The sequence below is a fragment of the Varanus komodoensis genome, unplaced genomic scaffold (assembly GCF_004798865.1).
Source record: "Varanus komodoensis strain SLA01 unplaced genomic scaffold, ASM479886v1 scaffold18_3, whole genome shotgun sequence".
Classification (NCBI taxonomy): domain Eukaryota; kingdom Metazoa; phylum Chordata; class Lepidosauria; order Squamata; family Varanidae; genus Varanus; species Varanus komodoensis.
In genome coordinates, this window is record NW_025335549.1 from 12,008,099 (window position 1) to 12,031,795 (window position 23,697).

The 23,697-nt window shown below is 41.0% G+C and overlaps 1 protein-coding gene across 2 annotated transcripts in view; it reads left to right on the top strand.

Annotated features, from left to right (window-relative positions):
- Nucleotides 1–21,054, top strand: part of RPS6KA6 (ribosomal protein S6 kinase A6) — a 53,877-nt gene extending 32,823 nt beyond the window's left edge. Inside the window, exons 9-22 of one of the 2 annotated variants that reach the window (XM_044427265.1) lie at nucleotides 215–357; nucleotides 1,305–1,375; nucleotides 2,114–2,202; nucleotides 2,848–2,912; nucleotides 3,580–3,682; nucleotides 4,494–4,618; nucleotides 5,682–5,807; nucleotides 7,196–7,285; nucleotides 8,322–8,480; nucleotides 8,976–9,137; nucleotides 9,950–10,026; nucleotides 10,293–10,410; nucleotides 12,717–12,829; nucleotides 12,918–13,060. In XM_044427265.1, the coding sequence (XP_044283200.1) occupies nucleotides 215–357; nucleotides 1,305–1,375; nucleotides 2,114–2,202; nucleotides 2,848–2,912; nucleotides 3,580–3,682; nucleotides 4,494–4,618; nucleotides 5,682–5,807; nucleotides 7,196–7,285; nucleotides 8,322–8,480; nucleotides 8,976–9,137; nucleotides 9,950–10,026; nucleotides 10,293–10,410; nucleotides 12,717–12,824 (1,436 nt within the window). In that variant the 3' untranslated portion in view covers nucleotides 12,825–12,829; nucleotides 12,918–13,060. Of the gene's footprint in view, nucleotides 1–214; nucleotides 358–1,304; nucleotides 1,376–2,113; nucleotides 2,203–2,847; nucleotides 2,913–3,579; nucleotides 3,683–4,493; nucleotides 4,619–5,681; nucleotides 5,808–7,195; nucleotides 7,286–8,321; nucleotides 8,481–8,975; nucleotides 9,138–9,949; nucleotides 10,027–10,292; nucleotides 10,411–12,688; nucleotides 12,830–12,917 lie in introns of both variants that reach the window. The other variant, XM_044427264.1, reaches the window with a different exon arrangement.
- Nucleotides 21,055–23,697: the final 2,643 nt, after the last annotated feature.

Below are 23,697 nucleotides of genomic sequence, written 5' to 3' on the forward strand. Positions count from 1 at the left end.
AAATTAAAACTGTATGATTACAATATAAAAATATAAACATCGAAATGCTGGTGATTCTGGCCTTGTCTGAAGGAATATGGAGTCCAGCATCATTTGGTGGGTTACAGGGTCCCCACTCCATCTATAGACTCCAAAATGATTCACATGCTGATATGTTCACTGTTCTGTTGCACAAAGTTTCTTTACTTGGTATATTTTTATAATACTATTTTAGACTTTGGCCTCAGCAAAGAATCTGTTGATCAAGAGAAGAAAGCCTATTCTTTCTGTGGTACTGTAGAGTACATGGCCCCCGAAGTTGTAAACAGACGAGGCCATAACCAGAGTGCCGATTGGTGGTCGTTTGGTGTTCTTATGGTACTGTTTATTTCACTGCCTTGTTCTACATTAGAAGCAGAAGTGCAGCTTGATGTTGCCATTGAAATATGAATGCTACCTATAAGTTTTTAGACTGCAGACTAATTTAGTGCAGTATTATGTTGCTCAGGCTACAGTTGAAGGACACATTTTGAATTTTATCGGTAGTTTGTCTTTGAGTGATGTTTGTAATATGGCTGTGTCCACGGCAGTTCCTGCGTTTCTGCTGACTTACTCCAGCAGAATTCACTGAGGTTCTGCGGGTTGGTTCCTAGAACAACCCTGGAAATGAAATAAAAAACTGTTTTTCCAGAACAGGGCAGATCATTGGAACTCCTTCTGGGGAGCTCTCCTGACCTGTTGCGGTCCAGGTTTAGAAAATGGCTTCCCCTGCATTATTGGGCAAGCAATAGATCCCAATGGCTCATGGGCAGCAATGGATCCTGCCAGTTTTCCTGAGTTAAAACCAATTTAAGTGTATCAACCAAAGTTAAGTAGCTGAAAATAAAGTAATATTTCAAGCCACGGTTTGCTAGTGACAGTCAGAATAAGTTTTGGTATAGCAAGATGATTGGGTGCAATAGACATATTATACCACATCTATGATTTTGTGGTTGCAATGGGCTATTAAAATTAATGGTCAGATGAATGTTTAGCCCTTGGGATTTTTGTATGAAGTATTACTTTCAGAAACATCTATCTGTGTTAACCATACTATCATTCTTATATTTTTCGCTAGAACTAAACTTACCAAAACTGTTTATATTAAACTCTTTTGTTTAGCTTTATTGTTGTTTAATTAATACCGCTTTTCTGCTATAAATGGAGTATAGGGTAGCTTACAGATGTTATATTGAAGAAAAGGTTGCTTTATTTTTAATTTCCCAACTTGACTCTCACAATTCAAAATTTTCTAAATGTTTGCTGTTGGTTTGTTTCTCTCCTAGTTTGAAATGCTTACTGGTACACTACCATTTCAAGGTAAAGATCGCAATGAAACAATGAATATGATACTCAAGTAAGTATTTTTTTCTATTTTCTTATCTAGAGAATCTATTTTTAAATGTTTTCAGATAAGAAAATGCAAGTTGAGTCACATTGCATTTCATTTCCTTATAAATTAGGACAAAATAGAAAAAAATGATTTCTACAATATTTTAAAAGCCTGTGTATAGTTTTACAAATTACAATGAGAACTTTTGTATTATTCTGTTTTTAAAAAATAATGTTTTTCAGGCTCTTGGAGTACCGACCAGCTTTTCTAAATAGGAAATCAAACTGATAGAGAAATTAGAATTGTGTTGGCAGATTAGGTGTTAAGGTGGTGCTTGTCTACAAACTACCTCATTGGGCCAACATTGAGGAAATTTCCTAATATTGTGTGAGAGGACTTGTTTCTATGTTCAACCAGAATAAATTAAAATAAAAAGGAATGCTGAATATATAATGAAATATAAAGTCAGTCATTAATAGTTAAAGCTCTGTCCTCTTCTTACTAAATGTATACTTCTAGAGTACTTGGATTAAATCTCTTATGGTGGAATCCTGTGCAACTTTCGGCAGGATAAAAAAGTCCTCCAACTCCCAACCATGCTGACTGTTGTGACTTTTTTCTAAGCCAGTGTAAGATTGTATCCTTAATTTCCCATGCTACTGAACAGTGCAATGAGCAGCTCACAAACTCTACTTTTTCTATGATCCTTGGATTTCTTGTTTAGTGAGTATACTTTGATTATGAATTCTCTTCTTTTTCTAGAGCGAAACTTGGAATGCCACAGTTCCTCAGTCCCGAAGCGCAAAGTCTTCTGAGAATGTTGTTTAAAAGGAATCCTTCAAATAGGTTAGGTAAGTTAGTATTCCTTAGACCAGCCTCCCCGATCCGTATCTCCCCAGATGTTACGGAGTACAGTTCTCATTAATCCGGTCAGCATGGCTTTTGATCAGGAGCTATCTTCTACCGTGTCTCTTTTGGGAAAGTTGCCTAGGCCTTAAGCAGCTCATGCTATGAACCATTCACAGTCTGCTTGTCAGATAGTGTGCATACACACACACACACACACAAACACCTCTTCATTAACAAATGAAGGTCCACATGGCATTTCTGTGAGAGTTGCATATGGTGTTCTTGCTCAATGGTAGCAGTTCTGTTTTAATTTTCTGTCTTGGCATATCTCATGGGCTGTAGCCCAAAATGTGTCTCTTTGCATAGCTTTATTACATACTTGTGAGCTAAGAAACCACCGATCCAGTTGTATCATTAGGATATGAGATGTTGACCTGGTTCACAGCACACAACACAATATACAGTGGTTTGTCAAGCACTGTTAGGTTGAGAATGGCTTGTCATGTTGTCCAAATCCTGCACAAATGGCTTAAGTTTGGTGTGTTAACCACATACAAGTCACCCTAAGAAACTGTGGATTAATGAGATGTTTCTTCACCCTGTTTGATTTATGAGAATTAAGTACCTTCTATATTCTATAATCACAGGAGCTGGTCCTGATGGGGTTGAAGAAATAAAGAGGCATCCCTTCTTTTCAACTATTGACTGGAACGTGAGTACACGAAACAAACCTCAAACAGCAGCTTTTTTAAAGCAGGGGAAATATTTCAAATGGTTGGAGCAGTAACACATACTCTTCTCATGTTTTTTAAACAAATAAAAGAGATGTGTTCAAGAGTTGGACTGGAAGAAAAATGATCGTATTTTTCTTTTGTTTCCCTTTCCCTTTTTAGTTTAACTTTGCCTTTTATGAATAGAGAACATTCTTGGGGGTAGGAAAAAGAGAACATTCTTGGGGGTAGGAAAAAGAGAACAAAATAGAGAACATTCTTGGGGGTAGGAAAAATGAGGCATACCAATGTAGAAGCATCTACATTTTGATTCTTCAATGTAGAAGAGTTGCTATTTCTGCTATATGGAGTTGTATCTGATCAAAGAAGGATCTTGGATTGAGTAAAGCTGCTGTGAGCAGAAGGGTCAAGAAAGGCAATCCTTGAGTATTCCTCTTTCCCGCCCAGCTACCTCTACCTCTTTCTAATTCGCTCCAGAGGCTCTGGGACCTTCTGGAATAGTGTGGGAAGCAGCCTGGGAAGTGGGGGTAGGAAGAGCGAATGTGCAGCTCACCTTCAGCACCGCCACCACCACCTGTCAGCAGATGGACAGAGTGGGATCCAGCCCATGTTACCTGTGAAACTAACTATTTGTGATTCCGATTCCAGAAACTGTACCGGAGAGAGATCCAGCCCCCATTTAAACCTGCTTCTGGAAGACCAGAGGATACATTTTGTTTTGATCCAGAATTCACAGCAAAAACACCCAAAGGTAATACTTGCTAAAAGGCATTCTCCCCGACCCTATATCATGTTCTGTTAAAAAAGGCACAGAAATTGAATGACTTCTACCATGACTTCATTTTAATCATTATTGGATTAAATTTATATCCTGACTTTTTTCTTCTAGTGAGCAATCCCAGTGAGCTTAGATAACCCTCCCGTACCCCATTTTATGCTGACGACAATAACCCTGTGAGAAAGGTTAGGCTGAAAGTCCGTGACTGGCCCAGAGTGACCCAGTGAGCGTCATAATCAGGCAGAGACTGGAACCTGGATTACCCTGGGTCCTCAGTCCAACACTAATCACCATGCCACCTATTTGATGCATTCGCCTTATTAACTTATAGTGATGGTATCCTTGCTTAGTTTTTAGTTTTTTAAAAACATCTTCCTTCTACCCAGTGTTATTTATCCACCCCTTCTGAAGTGAATTTTTTGAGTTTAGTGTCTGAAAAACTAATCTTGAAAATAACTAATCTTTAACTTAATGTATTTGTATTTTAACTTAATGTTGTAAGCCGCCCCGAGGCTTCGGCGAATGGGGCGGCATAAAAATGTCTTAATAAATAAATAAATAATATGTGCAACTTATTCTCTTCCTTCTACCTTTCTCATCAGTATTTTTGTTTCGTTTTTGCATAAATTCCTTCAAAGTTTTGAAAATATAAATTAATTGGGTATTATATTTGCTATTAACCCCTTTCTGAAAGGGGTTATTTTAGACATCTGTCGAGAATAAAACGTATTACATTATGAATGTATTATTGACAATTTTAATGTGATGTGAATTTATCATTTAGATTCTCCAGGCGTTCCACCTAGTGCTAATGCACACCAGCTGTTCAAAGGCTTTAGCTTTGTTGCAACTACTGCCATAGAAGACCACAAAATCTCCCCTCTCAACAATATTTTGCCAATTGTGCAGGTAACACTTTTTTATCCTCCATAGATTCTGCATACGCACAACTACTGAAACAATACATTGTAACGAGTTTATATTAAGATTTGTAATAATCGTTTGTTTAGAAATTGTTGCTTATTTACTTATCCTAAGCCTCAGCTTTTCTGTTTTGCAAATTCGGATGCTGTGGCAGCTGTAGGAATAGACACAGTGATAGAAAGCTTTTGGTCTCAGATTTTGAAAGCCTGTTTCACACAATTGCCCAGCTGAAGGCAGTGATTTATAGATTGGGGAGGGGCGGGGCAACTGGGCTTTCGTGGTGCATCCGGATCATACCATCGCCTTGTTGGCAAGTTATGGTTTAGTATGCAGTGAGCCTCGGGCTATGGGAAGCTTTGGAATGGTTCGGTTGGTGTTGGTTTCTACTTTTACCTAACTATATTTTGCTCTGTCATCCAGATTGACAAACTGTGGCTAATCACAACTACGGTTGATTTCAAACCAGCATGTCTGAATAGGTATGCTTGGATACCGGCTTGTTTGGAACTAACCCTAGTTCATGTTAACAACAGTTTGGACAATGTACAGTTGAGCAAAACCTTTTAAATAACTCTTCCCAGCCATACAGCAAGAAGAAGAGAAATCTGTGGCTCATTCTTGCAAATGCAAGTTGGGCTAAACTATGGGATGTCCAAACAAATGCAGTACCTCATGTTGGCCATGAATGCCCCCTTCTTCACACCAGCCGACTTTGATTAAGTGACTATATGAGCTTTGCTACAAACAGCATCGGCTGGCTTATGTTTGCGTCAGCAGTCCGCTGTGATCCTTTTTTGAGCTGTCAAAACTACCCACAGTATAGCAGAATGAATAAAGTCGTGGTCTTCTCCTCAGCTTATGACTGGTTTATTCTTATTGCTCCATTTATTTGTTCTCAAATTTCCTCCAGTGGTAAAACATCTGCTTCACACTTATAAAGTGTATCTGGCATAATACGACTGGGAACTGTTGAATCTTTTACTGGACTGTATGCCAACTTTTGATATGAATGATAAGGAACTTAAAGACATTTTTCATTTGCTTTTAGCAACTCCATGGGAACAGTGCGCTATTCACAGATGCCTATGAACTCAAGGAGGACATTGGTGTTGGCTCCTACTCTGTATGTAAGCGCTGCATCCACTTGCCTTCAAACATGGAATTTGCTGTGAAGGTATGCATGAAACTCTTCCCTGCAAGAGGCATTGTTCATATTTACAGCAATCTATATGGAATTTACCACTTTCAGTGAAAGCTTTATAGATCCTGGATCTCTTTCTTTAAAATACTTGATTGATTTACTGTTTTTATTCTTCTTACCTAGTTTATTTTGAAATTTCAAGAGCTAACAAATTTTAAAACATAAGCCTGGTATTTTAATATTTTAATATTCTAAAACTTCGTACTCATAAGATTGTTCAGCTGTAAACATTGCAGTAAATGAATATATGCTTGCATATTTAGTGTTGACCTTTATGCACCAGAGGAAGTACGCTGTGACCCAGGAAATCACATTCTGTTGGAGTTAGGATATGCAAGGAATCCTGTAAGATGTTATTTCACTCAGGTTTTGTGTGATATAAGCCAAAGACACATTGGAAAAAATTGTGCGTAAATGAAAATAACTAAGGTTGACCACAATATGTTTTCATATATTGACTTCTGACACAGGATTTACATTAGCCGAATGTTGATCAGAAGCCTACCATTGTGTGGCCCCCTTGCTTTTTTTCTCCAGACAGTCATGTTATTATCTTTAGCTATAAATAAAGTTTTGAGTATATGTTTCATGACTTCCAGCTATTATATTCTTCTAACAGTCAAGGGCAGATATGAGTATGTATGTAGCATTTTCCCACTGCAGTCATTTAATTAAGTAATTGAAATCTAGGCTCTGGAATGCCTTGCTTTGTCATTCTGTAAAAGATTTTCATCTGGTCAGGAAACATATTTTTTCGATTTCGATTTATATCCTGCCTTTTTCCTAAGGGCTCAAGGCAGTTTACATCTCCTCCTCCATCTTATCCCCACAACAACAACCCTGTGAGGTAGGTTGGGCTGAGAGTCTGTGACTGGCCCAGAGTCACCCAGTTGGCTCCATGGCTGAGCGGGGACTTGAATCCAGATCCTCTGAGTCCCAGTCCCATGCTCTTAACCACTACACCACACTGGCTCAGGTAGCATACCATCTTTGCAATTAATTTCAGGAAACTGTTCCTGGTTTCTTTTATCCTACGTAGTTTTTTCCAGTAGAGACTGCTGTCTTGTTCATGAGCTATCATTTTTGAGGTCATCTGAAAGCACAATTTTGGCTGTGTATCACGTGTGCACCAACCCTGTACCACAGGGGCTGTGACAAGAGAGATTCACTGGTTGCTCCACAGGTACTGAAGACCCTTCTCTTGAAATGCACCAAAGCCTGAGCATTAAACATTTTCTGGAAGTGCTGTAAGACCTTGTTTGTGGTTGGCCTTCAGTGATGAGGCATATTTCATTATTGCATCTCACTAAAATGTTGAATTTAATATTGTGTAATTTTTTCATGCCGTTTGATCTTTCTAGATAATTGACAAAAGTAAGAGAGATCCCTCTGAAGAAATTGAGATTTTGATGCGCTATGGACAGCACCCTAACATTATTACTTTAAAAGATGTATGTATTCTAGCTGGCTTCTGAAATACTGTCTGGTCTGCAAAATGGATGCAGTGAAACAATATTTGATGCTCCTCTTTCCATTAGAATACATAAAAATGATCTCTTTAACAGCCATCAGGAACATATTTGGAATTTTGATGTGCATCATTAAAAAGTGCCTGCCATAAAGCTTTGCTGTGCTTTGTCTTCATCTATCCATATGTCCTTGTCATGGCAAAAGCTGCACATTTTTGCTTAGCCCAACACATATGCATTCAGAAATCTGTGCAATAGTGCTAAAAAGGAAGGAATTTAATTTCATCTTTGGAATAGCATGTTCTCATCTGGGTTGTAGCTGCAGTGGTGTTACACATTTCTTTAATCCTGATGTTTATTGTTTTGGGGAATGTTTGCTCCTGTTGCAGTTTTCATTGTTTCTATTCCAACGTGGGTTTTTATTTTGAGCTTTATTGTTATATTCCAGTTTGGGGGAGCTTCAGCCCTGAAAGGTGACCAAAAATATTATGAATAAATAAATGAAATTATTAGTTGATGGTATGTTATTGATGCCATGGCTTTGCAGAATTGTAAGGACTTGTACATTCAGTGAAATAAAATCACATAGGCAAGATACATGTGCATTTAGATCCAGTAGAAGAACTATTTGGCTTGTACGGGGAGCAGGAAGCAAACGCTGAGTTGCACTCCCTGTTTCTCAGCTCATTGCCGTGGCTGAAATGATGTCAGGAAAACTTTGCAAATGTAAAGTCTAGATAAGCATCTTGACTTGAAGGGCTGGTTTAGGTCTTAGAGTTCTAGCATTTTTGCTCTCATGTGAATGCCAATCCCTTGATTTCACCTACCTTAGGTAAGTGACAATTGTTAAATTTAGTTAAAATGAATACAGGAATGCTGAATGCGTGTTGAGATAACCAGGATCCTGTTAAAGTTTCTGCCTCTGTTCAGTGTACAGAGATTGATACACCTTGTGATTTATATACCTTGTACAAATTGCATAGAATACTCCTTACTCAATTGTATTAAACTTCTGCAGGTATACGATGATGGTAAATATATTTACCTTGTCACGGAATTGATGAAGGGAGGTGAGCTACTGGATCGTATTCTCAGACAGAAATATTTCTCAGAAAGGGAAGCGAGTGCTGTATTGTATACCATCACGAAAACAGTCGACTACCTTCATTGTCAAGGGGTAAGTTGTGCATGTTCTAATAACTTGGAATATCTTCAGCTACTGCTCTGTATAGTAGGAGTTGGAATCGGCTGTGAAACCCAGGGCTGAATTCCTTCCTGCTGCCAAACCAGATTTGGTGGCATTAAACTTTAATTTGCATTAAAAATACAATTTTCCTTTAAAACAAGGCAGGCAGGGAGCAGAATTGCATTCTGCTGTTTAAAAAGCAAAATTATGTGGGTTTTTTCCCCCCTGCTGCTACCACTTTGGTGGCTAATTGAGGGGCAGTAGCCTTTTACTGTAGTTGAATAAGCTTAATTAATGGCTCATTATACTTATTTTGTACTTTATAAATTAATTCAAAGCTTAAATTGTCCATACCATGCCCATATGCATGTTATAATGCATATATGTCTGAAGTACTCACTGTTTTTACAAATTAAATGCCCGTGAATTATAGCAGGTGTTGCCTTAAGTCTAAATGCTCGTATTGTTGTTCCCTGTGTTTTTCAGGTAGTACACAGAGATCTTAAACCCAGCAATATTTTATATATGGATGACTCTAATAATGCTGACTCCATAAGGATCTGTGATTTTGGATTTGCAAAACAACTTCGGGGGGAGAATGGGCTTCTCTTAACCCCTTGCTACACTGCCAACTTTGTAGCACCAGAGGTATGTATATTTATTTATTTATTAAAACATTTTTATGCCGCCCTATTCGCCAAAGCCTCGGGGTGGCTTACAACAATAAATTGAAAATAATTATATTAAATTACAAAAAATAATTTTTGCACATTCTAGTCTGTCATCTCAAAGTAGCTATAAGCAGGACTTTTTTTGTCATAGAATGCACTGGAACAGCGTTCCGGCACCATTTTTTGACTGATTTTTCCAAGTGATTGTGAATCGCCCTGTTGGGCGTAGCAGGTCGGCAGCAAAAATCATTAGCATAGTGCCTGCGGGCTGCTTGTGTGTCAGTGCTGATTGTGAGGGCGCTGCTCGGCTTGGGACGCTGCTTGGCTTGGGATCGGTCGTGTGGTCGCGTGCTGAGTGCTTACTGCCAGCGGCGACCATTGTGTAAAAATGTGACCCCAAGACGTGAGTTCCAGCACTTTTTTTTTTTTAAACAAAAAAAGCACTGGCTACAAGACATCTTAGAGAGATATTAGAGTGTTTAGCTGTTTACTTATTTACTATTTCTGTTCTTAAAACTAAAGACTGTAAATGAGGCATGATGAAATCAACTAAGAATAAAGTATTGTCTTAATGTGTTGAAGCAAATGCACTGAAGTAAAGTCAGATTTCAGTTCACCATTGAGGATTGCTACCTTTAACAATGGATCTTTCCAGAAAGACAGCTACTGTATTTAAATTTACGTGTAATATGGGGGTTTAGATTTCCTCTAAAGCCATTTTTATTTGGAGCTTTTCATTAATAATTCTTTCAGATAGTGAAATATAACCTGTTTTCTTACTGCTTGTAGGTTCTTATGAGACAGGGCTATGATGCTGCTTGTGATATCTGGAGCCTGGGTGTCCTCCTTTATACAATGTTGGCTGGGTAAGATTTCTGTTTTGTTTATCCTCATGCAATCATAATGTTGCATGTAAACAACTTTACAAGCTGGTTGTTTTCTAGCAAAAGCACAATTTTCATAATCATGTATGAAATTTGAACATTGACCTTATAACAGGCAATCTTGTAAGCTTTCTTTAAACAATCAAGAGGTTGACATATAGGAAAAGGAATGCCAAGAAGGAACATAACATAAATGTGGCAGAACTCCAGCATTTATTGTAGTCATTTTCTTTTGTTCTGAAACCCAGGTATACACCATTTGCCAATGGTCCCAACGATACTCCCGAGGAAATCTTGTTACGGATTGGCAGTGGAAAATTTTCTTTAAGTGGAGGCAACTGGGACACTGTTTCAGATGCAGCAAAGGTGTAAATGAGTTTAATCTTATACTTTGAGATACAAACACCCGTGTGAGCATAAGAGGATAATGTTTGGTGTCGATAATTTAAAATAAGATATCTGTATTACATTCAAGTAAACAATAACATCTTTTGTGTAAACCTGACAAAATTGCTTTTACCTTGAAAGCCTTGCTGAACACATGACTGCAACATCAGTTTCCAAAGGATTTTTACCAGAACTAGTAAAAAGCATTCAGCTCATTATTTTAATAACTCAGGCTGAAACTGCTCTGGCAAAACTCCTATTGCAGATCTGTCTGTCTCTTTAGATTTCATTTTATATAGCTAGATAGTGTATACATTGTGGTCACACAGGATTATCTGATTGTTTTCCTGCGGCACTTGATACCATGGAATTTTAATACAATGCCACCTCTGGAATTGGAAGTCCATGTGTAGACAGCAGTGATAGTGAAGCAATAGCACTTTAAATGGTATGGAAACCCATCATACAGCAGAGGTGCTCAACCTGCAGGCCACCTGATCCCCCCAAGGTCTCGTCCCCATCACCGCCATGATTGCTCCTACCAGAAATTAATCGTGGTAGTTAATGGCCATTGCTGCTGGAGAGTTCCTTCCCTCTGCTGCCTGTGTTTTCTTCCGAGTGTCTTGGAAGGGTAGTCGCCATTCTGGCAACTACCTAGAGTGCCTCGTGGCTTCCACACTCTGGGTGCTGCTGCTTCCGCTCTCCACTCTCCTCCCCCTCTTCCTGATTGCTGCTTTGCAGCTACTGCTGGGGGCAAGGAAAGGCAGATCTGCATGAGGATTCCTGGGAAGGCATGTGTGTATGCAACCCCGAAACCACCATCAAATGTGACCTTTGGGGGTGAAAGGTAATACACTGCTGTAATAAAGACACAGGATAAAATACATGCAAAACCACACTCCATCAATTAATCTCTAACAGTCTGCAGTTGACAACTTACTCTTTCGGGATGAATTCCAGTAGGTTTAGGAAACTCAGCTGAGACTTTTAGGGATACAGCTTGGTGCAGAGGTAATGTTCCAATTCTATTAGTCATGCTAGGTCACTGGGGAAAGCAATATAGGGCTTGTTTGAACAAAAAAAAATTCTGAATAGACCCTGTGGCTTTCCCAGAATCTGTATGTAGTGCCCTGTAGACAAAAGACAAAATCCCAGCTGGGCTACAGTGCAGCCCTTCATATGGACTTATCTATTCACAACACTGAAGGGAGGCAGCCCAGTTCACACATTCCCTCACAGACCACTGTTTGTCTTCTGCCAGTGCAGGAGGCTCTGCTCCTTCCGTAAGCAGAACAGACCAGCTGGCTAGGACCAGTTGCTCTGGAATGCTCGCTGCTACTTTTTGGAATGCCTGCCGCGTTAAGAGACTGAGAAAAAGAAGCACTTTAACTGTTGTGTGATTGATGAGGCCCGAAGAGGCTGTTTCTTCTTCGTGGCCTCCGTGTCTCACATGGATGGGCTCTGTGCATGCACTTGGCCGGAAACCCTCCCTGGCCATGCCCAGGTGAGGGAAGGGCTCCTGCCAGATCCTCAGTTCTTCGACCACCATCATGGGTGTAATCCTTAAGCTACAGGCTAGCTAGCCACCAGCCCTCAGGACTGAGAGGGGCTTAATCTGCTCAAGCAACTGCAGCCTTCATGGCACTCTACACCAATAGTAGTAAACCTGTCAACTTCCCTGAAGCACGACTGCCTTAACATCCAAGCCAGGGCAGGCTGTGCCTCCAGCAGAGCAGCCTTTTATCAGTCCTTTGCTATTGACACCACTGCTCCCATGAGGTTAGCTTGCCAGTTGCACATATGTGTGATGCACGGAGACCACGAAGAAGCAAGCAAGGCCGCTTCTCTGTAACTGTTGTTCTTTGTGGAGCTATCTGTGCATTCACACAAAACCCATCCTCCTCCCCTTCTTTGGCATTGCCTGCTGATTGTCCATACTGGAGTCCACGTAGGGCCAAGGGCGCCTTCCCCTGACACAGAGCCATGATGGCATCTCATATCCTTTGCACTGAGGATCGGGGAACCCCTCCCTTATGCCTGGGCATGGCCCTTTTACTCCATTTTCCCATGGCGTAAAATCTGAGTGGTGGAATCCTCCTGAACAGGCTCCGTACAGGCGTGGCGCCCACAGGTGTGAATGCACAGATGACCACTCAAAACATGACCGTTGCAGGTAACAGTGCCTTCCAGGCCTTTGCACTCTCCTCCCTTCCTGGGATGGAGCTCTAATGTTGGTATTCATTCTACTTTAATCCAGGATTTGCTGTCTCATATGCTGCATGTAGATCCTCATCAACGATATACTGCTGAACAAGTGCTTAAGCATTCATGGATCGCCTGTAGGGACCAGCTGCCACATTATCAGCTCAACAGGCAAGATGCTCCGCATCTAGTAAAGGTAAAACTGGTACCGTCCCCTCCTCCTGTGCCTGTGGAAGATTAGGGGTGATGGTGATGGTGATGCCGTTTACATCTTTATTTTCCAGGGGGCTATGGCTGCCACATACTCTGCACTGAATAACAAGACATTTCAGCCTGTATTGGAGCCTGTTGCCGCTTCAAGCTTAGCTCAACGGCGGAGCATGAAAAAGCTAACGTCAACGGACTTATAGTTCCACTGGAGCGCTCAGCCGAAGTGGAGCATGGGAAACACCCAATAAGTGGCTCTGTATTTGCCTGGCCTGTGATTTAAAAGGCATATACAAGTTCCTCCTACACTACTTGAATTCTGCTGAAGAAAGAAAAAGTCCAGATGTTCAAGAGGATTCATGATATGTTTTGCAGGAAATGTGCAGAGGTTCATTGAAGCGAAGCATCAGGGTACATCACAGTGATCATGAGGCATTTTTGTACACAGTCCTTTTCAGAAATCTATTGCATTATGTTAATACTTTTAAATACTGTATAGTTTTTGCCCAGTTTATAAAGAAATTATTTAGGGAACCATAAACACTGAAGTTGTAAATTTAAAACTGAAAAAATAGTGTTTAGTATTTTTGCTATCTGGCCCTATTGTAAAGGAAAATAATTAAACTTAAGTGCTCTACTTTTGTTAATTTGCCACTTCACCAATGAACTCCATTCACCCCAACTCATTGTTACAGCAAGTCAAGACAACACAAAGGGACACACTAGTGCAAAATGCATGGATACTAAAACGCCTGGTCCCAGGCAGTTGTAGATGGTATACAAAGAGAATTCAGCCGCGTAGTGTGAAAACTGTCAGTAGAATTACAGACTGAGTGTGTAAGGCTGCTGGGTGACGATGGTGGTGATTAGGATAATAACCTCATATAGTTTTCCCTGTAAGGGATCTCCATCAGGGGTGAGTAGGTGTCTGTTGTGTTTAGGTATAGAATAAGATGTTTAGAGATATAATATCCTAGAGCTGTGAGTTGGTCCAGGCAAACCTCTCCGACAGTACGAGGCTCCTATGAAAAGGGATTGGCTGTGTTCCATTTCTGTCGTTTGGGCTGTCCCCTTTTTAGTTACTGTTAAAGGGCTGATGTGTCCACGCCGCAATTAAAAATACAAGCCTTCCAGAGTGAGAACCTACAGGCTGAGTGGTATTAAAACAGGCAATTGAATTTACCTTGGTAATCCACTATGCTCTGCTACTGCTTTTTCTCCTTCGTGGTCTCTCTGCATCACACATGTGGGCTGTGGGCTTGTGTGCAGCTCATTTCTGGGAAGATTTAGTACCTAAGAGCATTTTGGCTGGAACTCTTCCCTCACATTGGCATCCTTTGCAGGAACGGGTTCCTGTGCTTTCCCCTCACTTCTTTGACTGCCTTTGGTGCCTCAGGAAGTTCTTTCTCTCCTCTTTAATACTTGAGTATCTTCTCTTCTTTACAACCCTTTTTCTTTTTAAAATGCTTTAGCATCTTTCTATATGTACCTGTTTCTTCTTCATGTATTTTCATTTCATAAACCACCCCCTTTCTTTCCCCCCACCATAAAACAACTAAAAAAAGTCCTCTTTAGGATCCTGTGCTATTCCAAACATTACCTTGGCCTTTTCCTTCAGGTGAGGGTGTTCAAGGATAGGCTGGACATGCACATGGGTAGGCATGTCATGAGCGGAGCCGGCTGGAGCCGGGGGTCAGACTGGATGGCAGGGAGGCCCCTTCTGACTTGCTCTGTTTCTATGTTTCGATGTTTTTCTTTCCTTCCCTGTCTTCTCCATGATGGCATTGAAGGCTCCCTTCTCAACTCTGTGCAGCGTGGCTGGAAATTTGCTGCCAGTGGATGGGGACTTCCTCTGACTGTTGTGCCTGGTTGAGGGGCATGTAGTCAGACCAAAGCTTCATGGTCAAGCCCTCGTGAAACAGGCTAGGAAGTGTGCTGAGCTCCGAAGCAAGGCTGTTAGAGTGGCCTTGGAATGGAATCGTAGAATAGTAGAATTGGAAGGGGCCAAAAGACCATCTGGTCCCTGCTGAGTGCTGGGCTCCAAGTGAAAGCATCCCTCTCAGGTGGCAATCCAACTGTCTCTTGAATGCCTCCAGGGTGGGACAGCCCCAAACCTCCCTAGTTCATTGGTTCCACTGTCACACTGTCCTCACAGTCAGGAAATTTTTCCTGATACCTAGCCAGAATCTAGATCCTTGTAACATGAGCCCATTATTCCATGTCTTAGAGTCTGGGATGACTGAGAAGAGAACCTGTCCTTCCTCTATGGGGCAACCTTTCTAGTACTTGAAGAGTCCTATCTCCCCTTGGACTTCTTGAGGCTACACATGCCCAGTTCTTTTTATGATTCTACAACCTCCGTCTACCATCAGGATGTCTGCAGAGAATGGGAGCTCTTTGCCGAACCACCGGCCACCAACTCCACCTCCAAGGCCCCAGCATCCGCCCGTGTGACTGGAACAGTTTAGTGGACTCCCAGAGCTGCCTTCCAGCACTGCAGAGACCCAGCTCTTCTGCCCTTGTGCTCTCCAACCCTTCCTCGCTGATGGACATTGAGGATCCCAGATCTGACACCCACACGACACTCTCCATAGAGCTGTTCTCTCCGGGTGCAGCTGTGGATGCCGGGGACTCCACCTCACCATCCATGGATATGGGTCACTTCACAGAGCACATTCACAGGATGACCTGAGGCCTCAGAATCGCCACGCAGTTGCTTTTTTTCTCTCTGTACTGAACCATCTTTGCCAAACGCAAGGTTTGTCCTATTGATCCTCTCCTGGTCCTGAGGCCACCTGGGCAGTCTCATTCATGCTGAGGGAAAGGGCAATACCCTCCTCCCTTGTAGGATGGATGCTGGAGTGGGGGAGGGGCTCCTGCCTAAATGCTCTTATATCTCCCTAGTCCCAGTCGTAAGCTCAGAGCCCATAGGGGTGAATGCACAGAACCATCCGAAGGCGGACAGTTACAGGTAAGTAACTTGTCATTTCCTTCATAATTTGGCTATCACTTTGACCCTCTCAACTTCACCCCAAATTGGAAGATACTGATATTTTTACCATACAACTTATTTCACAGTGGTCTTTATTCACACTCCACAGGGAAAGAAAATGGCATCGTCTTTTGGAGACTGCATAAATCTGTCCAGGGGAAATGTTTATACCCATGACTTGATTTTCAATCCATATAAGCTTTGAAATGTGTGTTAGAACTTTCCTGATTCAAGCTGGATTTAAACTTGCCTCAGTAGAATGAGGGAGAGAACAGTCTTGCTACCAGTTCTAGTACCATGTGCCATTGCAGATTACAAATGCTGTTGTATTTCTTAAGGAGGTCAGTCTACAATGTAGCATAGCAAAACTTAGAGCAGATGCTGACGTTAGCTCAGTAGAAATGGATAAATTGCAAATTGGTGTGTGTTCTCAGAACCAATATAAATGAACATTAAACTTTCAGAATGTCCTGATAATAACTAATTTGCTGAGGCAGTGTGAGGCTATGAGGGAAACTGAAACAGCTTCCAGCATATCTGGACAGGAAGCGGATCTATTTCTTTGGTTGAGGCAGAGCAGTTTGTGTTTGCCACTAGGATTGCATAGCATCCTATGCAACCCACTAACATAAATTATGATGTGCAGGTCTAAACTCCTGTACTGCAACTCCTATATTCCTGGTATACTAGAATATAATTTATGCTAGCAGTAGAATATTTGAATATGCAATGTTGAATATCGAATTCCCCTTTGAATATTGGCCCATATTGATTGATTGATGATTTGTACATCATCATCAATTTGTACATGATGCCATGAAAACGACAGCGTGATATGCTGTAGCCGCTCAGATGGCAATGGCGGATTGCATTGATTATTTCAGTGCAAGACTCTGGTGTTGGCTCCAGAGAACAGGTGGGCAGAATCCTGCTAGTGTTATGAGCTATCTGAAAGCAATGTGAAAGTCACATTGTTAAATAGCAGCTTGCTTTTCCAAAGCAAAGGTAGTGAATTGCAGTAAGTGCCAGTTGAGTCTGTGATTATAAATGGGTGCATCTTTGGACTTCGGTGCTCTTCATATTGCTCTGATCATTCTGCTTTGGGGTAGAAGAATATAGTGGAACAGGAAAAGTTACACAAGGCATTTCTAGTGTGCTCCTGAGTCCTCCCTCACAGTAGTTTGTGGGTGTTTCACGTTATATCATCTTGCAGGACCTCTCCCATGCTCCAAAATCGTGCTTGTTTTTCTAATGAGGAAACACTGGCAATGGCAGCAGAAGCCCCTGAAAGTATTCACATAATTCAGCCATTTCTAATAAATGAGGAATGGAACATACAGAAAGGCAAGTGGAGAAAGGAAAACTGGGTGTGGAATGTGTACAGGAGGCAATAAATCCCGGAAAGAATCTGGAAGTGGAAGCATCAATAAAGTGGTAGGTTAAAACCCTAATGTGGAAAGCCCAGAGTGCCCTTCTATGCGCAGGAAAGCTAGATAATGCCATTTTGACACTTTGCCACCTCAACAGTAAATTTAGCAGAGCACTGCACCAGGTAGGATAGTCTTCATTCAGCACATGCTTCTGCCACACTTCATTCTTCTGTGATTGTTGCAACAAATTGTCATGGCATGACAACCCCTCTTTCGAGCCATAGAGAATCATGTTAATGGAAGCTGGAAACAACTAGGATTGGCAATCGGGCCATCCATCTAGACGGGCCTTGTTGGCCTGTATTCTCACTGTCCTAAATAATGGCGTACGTGCTTCTTTGTACGTATCTAGATTGGTACACATCTGGACCTCCTTTACAGAACAGGGTTTAATGCTGCATAGATGGTGATCTGATTTGAATAAAACTGTGAACCTTCTTTCATTCTTATGCCTAAAGTGTGAAGTGCCTTATTCAGACCTTTAACATGCAGATGATCTTCTTTGATTGTCATACATTAATAAATCTGAGCCCATAATTTTGATCATTCCATACTTTTCACGGTTAAAGTACTCTTGGGTCACCATTTTATCCTTCAGTGTGCATTTTGCTACAAATAAGAACCAGTTCACACGAGGCATTGACATACACAATTTCCTTGAAGTATCAGAGAGCGATGCCATGTGAAGAGTTGGATGTGTGGGTGTCATCATGATTAAGCATAGCATTCCCATCCTCGTGGAAATTGCAACAGCTGTATGTACAGCCACTTTATGCTGAGGTCACTTCAAACATCAGCTCCTCGTCACAAGTTCAGAAGTGGCCTTGTGCACTCCCAGGGCCAATGACTAGTCCAAACTTGCTCTCATTGGAGGAAATTGGTTAAAGAATTGTATGGGTTAACTATTCCAGTCAGGTGATCATTGTATGCCTGTGAGCTTAGTTGGGGAAGCTAAGGGGATTCGTCGTTTTCCTCCAAGCCCATTTCTAGGTTTTGGTCTTGTTGTTTCCACTTGTATACTTGTTTTTCTTAAGTGTTGCTTCTCTAGAAAGATGATTTCTTGAGTCTCTTCACATGGAATCATGACTAATGCTTAACGGGCACACCCATTGTTAAAGGGGGAGGATGGAGCACTCAAAACATTGCTGAGAACAGGATGCCAGGCTTGGACTCCGGTTGCATAAGTGGACCTGTAAAGCAAATCTGCATGTTGCTCAGATGCAAGAAATGTCCTCCTTTGGGGTGTGTTTTTGTGCATGCTCAGCTTTAATTGAGTCACTTGGGGGAAAAAATGACTTGAATGATTGTGATGACTCTGCACAGTTCCTTAGTAGCGTACCATTTGGGATACTTTTGAGGTTTGTTTTGCTCAGATACCTGTCAGGAATTAGGGATGCTGTTGAAAATGCTTGCCTTACTGTTCTGTCCCTCTCTCAAGCCACTGGGCCACATTTCTTGTCATCTGTCTTAGAAAACTGCATTTCAAGAGTGAAGGTGTATTCATGGCAACTTCTCTAGCAAGCTGTCCTCAAGTGAGCGTTTCTCTAAAAGCTCGCTCTGAAACTGGATAGTGTGGCTGCAACTCCCACTAGCAAATTGCCTCTTTGATTTATTAAAAAAGTTTTAGGTCTTGTTCAGGTAGGGGAAATCCCTTATCTTAAGTATGCAACTGGGCAGCTATAACATTTAATTAAATACCTTGCAGAAAATGTAGGGCCCTATGTAAGCCTGCATATGTTGCCTATTTAATCAGAATATTTCTTTGGGACCAAACCATTTCTTGTACGGGTGCTTTACACGTGTGTGTGTGTGTGTCCAGCCATCCCTGAATATTAAATAATTGTACACTTCAGAGTATCCATTACCTATGTGCAAAGTTTGTTTTCATATAAGCGTAGTAGTGACAAAAAAAGTCTTCAAGAATAGCTGTGGGTCAGGGAAGGGTGTTAGAGCTCCAGGTATTTTGCAATCCACGCACCTACCGACATGGTCATGGCTCAGGAATGATTGGGGCTAATGTCCACAACATTCAGGCATTTCTTTCTGGCCACCCCTGCCTTAGGGCACCCAACGTGTGGCTTTTGTGAGTGGATGGACAGGTGGATTAGATTGGCAAAGAGAGGAGGCACACTCACATCCTCAGAATGGATCATAGGAAGGGAAATCACTCCTGAATGGTTCTGAAATGGCTTGAATGAGCCAAACGGTACTGAAACAGTCTAGTTTTCATGTCTCCACATTTTTTGAATCCGCCCTTCTCAGAAATGGGCACCGTGCCTGTACATCTTTTAAATTCTTTCTTTGAAACTTGCTCTTAAAAACAGGGATTACTTAGTTTTAGTTAACCATCCAGGAGGTACTATTTTAGGCAAAGCAATGTTACCTGTAATTACAATAGTCCTGTTAGTGGAAAACAATGGTCATTACCTGTACAGATCTACTCATCCTGGGCTTGGATGTATGTTCCCTTTCTGTTTTAGGCACTAAGAAAAGTGACTAAGGTCTGGCTATGGTTTTGTGATGTTATAGAAAAGTATGTCCTCCATAAGTCCCTCTGAAATGAATGGTAGTTGTGAATATGTTTGAGTCCTTCCACAGTTTCTCATTATTTCACTGAAGCTTATACAGGAAAAGTTCCCAGTAGTTGTTGGACCCATATCACCTCTATGGATTGAGGAACAGTTGTTCTAACGCTGCAGTATTGTTTAGGAGGTACGGATAAAGCTAGCTATTTATGTTAATTAGAATAAGGTGGAATTAGAGATACTGAGTAGCTGAAATGAATAGTTTAGTAATAAAATCTTATTAAACTGTATTTAAAAGCCATTTTCCCTTTGGGAAGGTGTAAGTAAATGCAATTTTAAATTCTAAACAGGCAGCTCCATTAATAAGTCATGCCCCTTTCCCAGCTGATATTGGAAAGCCTTTCAGAAAGATTTAAGCTGGAAAAATACGTTTGCTTAGGTTGCTGAAGAAACAAGCAAAAGCAGTATCATCTTTCCAGATGGAAATGTTCATGTGATGGTTTGGGGTGATTTGTTTTGTTTTGCTGGTCATTTTGCAATTGTCATTTGCTTATGCTGCATTCTTCTGACTTTCCAAGCACTTTGGCACTCTTGCACTGAATGCCCAGGTCTTGACAAGATACACAGCCAAGACATGTCTCAGCTTTGTGTTCTTATGTGTCATGATCTTTCCCGTTCCTTCTCAGCGTATTGTGATCAGAGATGACCATAATTTTCTGTTGTATCCAAATTGGGAAAGCTAGAAGTTGTAAGTTTTTAAAATAAGTTTCTTATTTGTTTGTTCTAATCCTTGAAACTGTAATCTCCCTATCTGAATGTAACAGCATAGTGTGGTTAATTAACCTAGGAAATCTTCAATTGTGGCATGCCAAGTAGGTAAGAGGTCAGGTGTACATGCATAAGGTTTGTATCTATCAAGCTGAGATACTGTATGATTGAAACAGATCATTGGCTAGTTTCCATTGTCAAAACTGTTCTGGCATGTAACTGGCTGTGAACATCAAAAACATTGCAGGAAAACCCAATTGTGCAATTTCTAACTACATGCTCTTTGGGTTACAACACTTCCTCAAGATTTAAAATCATACATCTCATTCACAACCCTGTTGTCAATATAATAACAGTCATTTCCCAGAACATTGTGGATTTGTATTATACTGTATTTATTCCATTCAGGTTTTCTTTTTTTCTTTTTAAAAATATTTTCTTTAAGGCTCTGTATATATTGACATTAAAGTTTGCATTGTACTACATTTTCGTAAGGGTCTATTCCGTATTGCATTGCATATGTTGTTCTTTGCATCCATGCTGTTAAAATAGTGTGTGCTTTTTCTCTTTGAGTCATGACATACGACAAAGACACACAGAAGTGCGTGTGCACATATGCGCACACATCTGTGCATGCATATTTTGTTGCAAGTCTGCGAGGAGCATCTATAAATTAAAAGGTAATGGGTACTAGAATAAAAAAGTAGTATCGTAAGGCTCTTGAAGTGGCAAAACTTTGATCCTTTGTAGTTCTGAAGCATTCCAAAGCAAAATGTGCTTTAATTGTTTACATTTATTTATAACAGTATTTATAATCTTTTTGAACTTTTTGAACATAGACTTTACCAAGGCAGTTCACAATAATAACAACATAAAACACAAAAACACTGCACAAATTTCAGCTATAAGCCATGTTAGTTTATGAAAGTAACGTTCTTAAATAGGAATGTACTTAATTGTTGCATTAATTTGAAAAAAATGTTTCATTAGTTGGACAAAATACACTGTGGAATAAAATGGCTTTTAAAGACTTCTTAAAGATCTGTCAGCACTGAAGCTTTACCTACTACAGTGACTGCCATCCTCACTGTGCATTATGGTAGTCTGACCTAGAGGTGATTGGAGTAGCCTTCCCCAGACTGGAGCCTCCAGTTGCTATTCAGCTGGTGTATTTATTTGATGGGCAGGGTGAGAGAAACATGCGGAGAGCACCTGGTTGGAAAAAACTTGAAATACATGCGTTCAGCATCCGTGCAAGGGCAGACTGCTTCTTCAGCAGAGCTGTCCTTTTCTCGGTTCTCCAATGATGACACCAGCCCTCTGACCTTGAGGCAAGCTTTCCAGTTGCCCGTATGTGTGATGCAGAGACCAAACAGAAGAAGATCAGGCTGCTTACCTGTGACTGTCATCCTTGGCATAGTCATCTGTGCGTTCACACAACCCGCCACTGTGGTTCCACTTGGTGTCATCCTTCTGACTGTTGCCCCCCTTGCTTGCCAAGGGCACACGGGCCAAACTGGGGTGGCACAGCTCTCTGCCCTCAGTCTAGGGACCTGTGGATGTCTCAATGGAAGTGGGGAACTGGCAGGAAACTTTCCCGAGTAACCTGGGACACAAAGATGACCACTTGAAGAAGGATGGTTCCAGGTGAACAACCTGACCTTCCTTCCTTCCTTGCTGCCCTCCCAAGTCTCAGTCATCTTGGAATTTCTTGGCTACGGATTCCTTCGGATTGATGACTGAGCCAAGCTACACAAAATCTTCCACGCATTTGATTGTGCAATTCTTCCGTAGTCATGGTTTTTATTTTCTTACGTATTTCTGACTAAATATACAGAGGATCACATTTAAGACTACTATGAAAAATGTCACTATGTCTTTTGGGAAATTGTGTGATCAGAGACTGAAACTTGCAGGGATCAAAACTGGGTAGCTCCTAAACCAAACTAACTACTACTGACCTATTGAAAAACTACAGTGCTCTATTTTTGCTCATTTTGTATTTTTGGTATTCCTTTCTTTGGTCAGAAGATGGCGTCATAACCCAATTTAATACAAACCCTGCCCAGTATTTCTAGCGCTGGGAAAGTTACCAGGACATGGATGGGTTTGTTTGGTGAGGTTTGTTTGGTTGGTTGGTTGGTTGGTTTAATAATGGAACACAGGTACAAAATAGCCATCTGGGGACAGACATCTTAAAAATCCAGGAGCAGAGAACATCTAAGCATTTGCTTGACTTAAAAATCAGCTTTTGATGCCTGAATAAGCAGACCCACATCATTATTGCAAATATTGCACTCCCTCTTCAGCTGCCTATTTTGGGAGTGGTGGAGGGAGCAGGGGAGGCATCTTTGTCATCCTCTTGTTGTTGTTAAACAATCCGGAGCATTCACTGCACTTTCTAATGTTGCAGCTCTTCCTCACGGAATTCCTTTTCAAAGGTGTTTGTTATCCCTTCAACTCTTTTGTATAATTCTTCTGCATATTGTTTCTACCTTCCCTTTATTTTCTTCTGCTCAGATATTGTCATCCCTTGTTTATCTTTCAGCATCCCTAATTGAAGTTTGAGCTTCCCCTTGATTTCTTGGATCTTCTGGAAGAAGTCTCTTGCTTTCCCTCTTGCAGATCTCTTCTGCTTCTTTGCAAAGGTCACTGTAATAGGGCTTCACTTTTTTTTTTGTCTCTATGTGATAGTTGCGGAAAGGTTGCATTCAGGAGTCTGACCCTATTTCACTCACCTTTCCCTTTTGATTTTTGCCTGTCCTCTACAAGTGTGAATATCTTTTTCTTCTGTCATCCATTTTCCTTTCTTTTTGCTCAGGAATTGTCTTTTGGCATTCTTCCCTAATGCTGTCTCTGGTTTCAGTCCACAGTTCTTCTGCTTCGTGGTCAATTAAACTGAGTAATGCAAATCAGTTCTTCATGTGGATTTTAAATTCCTCAGGAATGTTTTTGAAGTTGTATTTTGGCACTGCGTTGCTGTTAGCAGTCTTTGCAGCTTGACTCTGATTTTTGATGTTAAGCATTTCATGGCCACTGGAGCAGTCTGTGCCTTTCTTCGGCAGCGAGAGTACAGCTTCCCCAGTCCCTGCTTCCAATTACCTAGTCTACTTGATTTCTGTATCAGCCATTTGGTGATGTC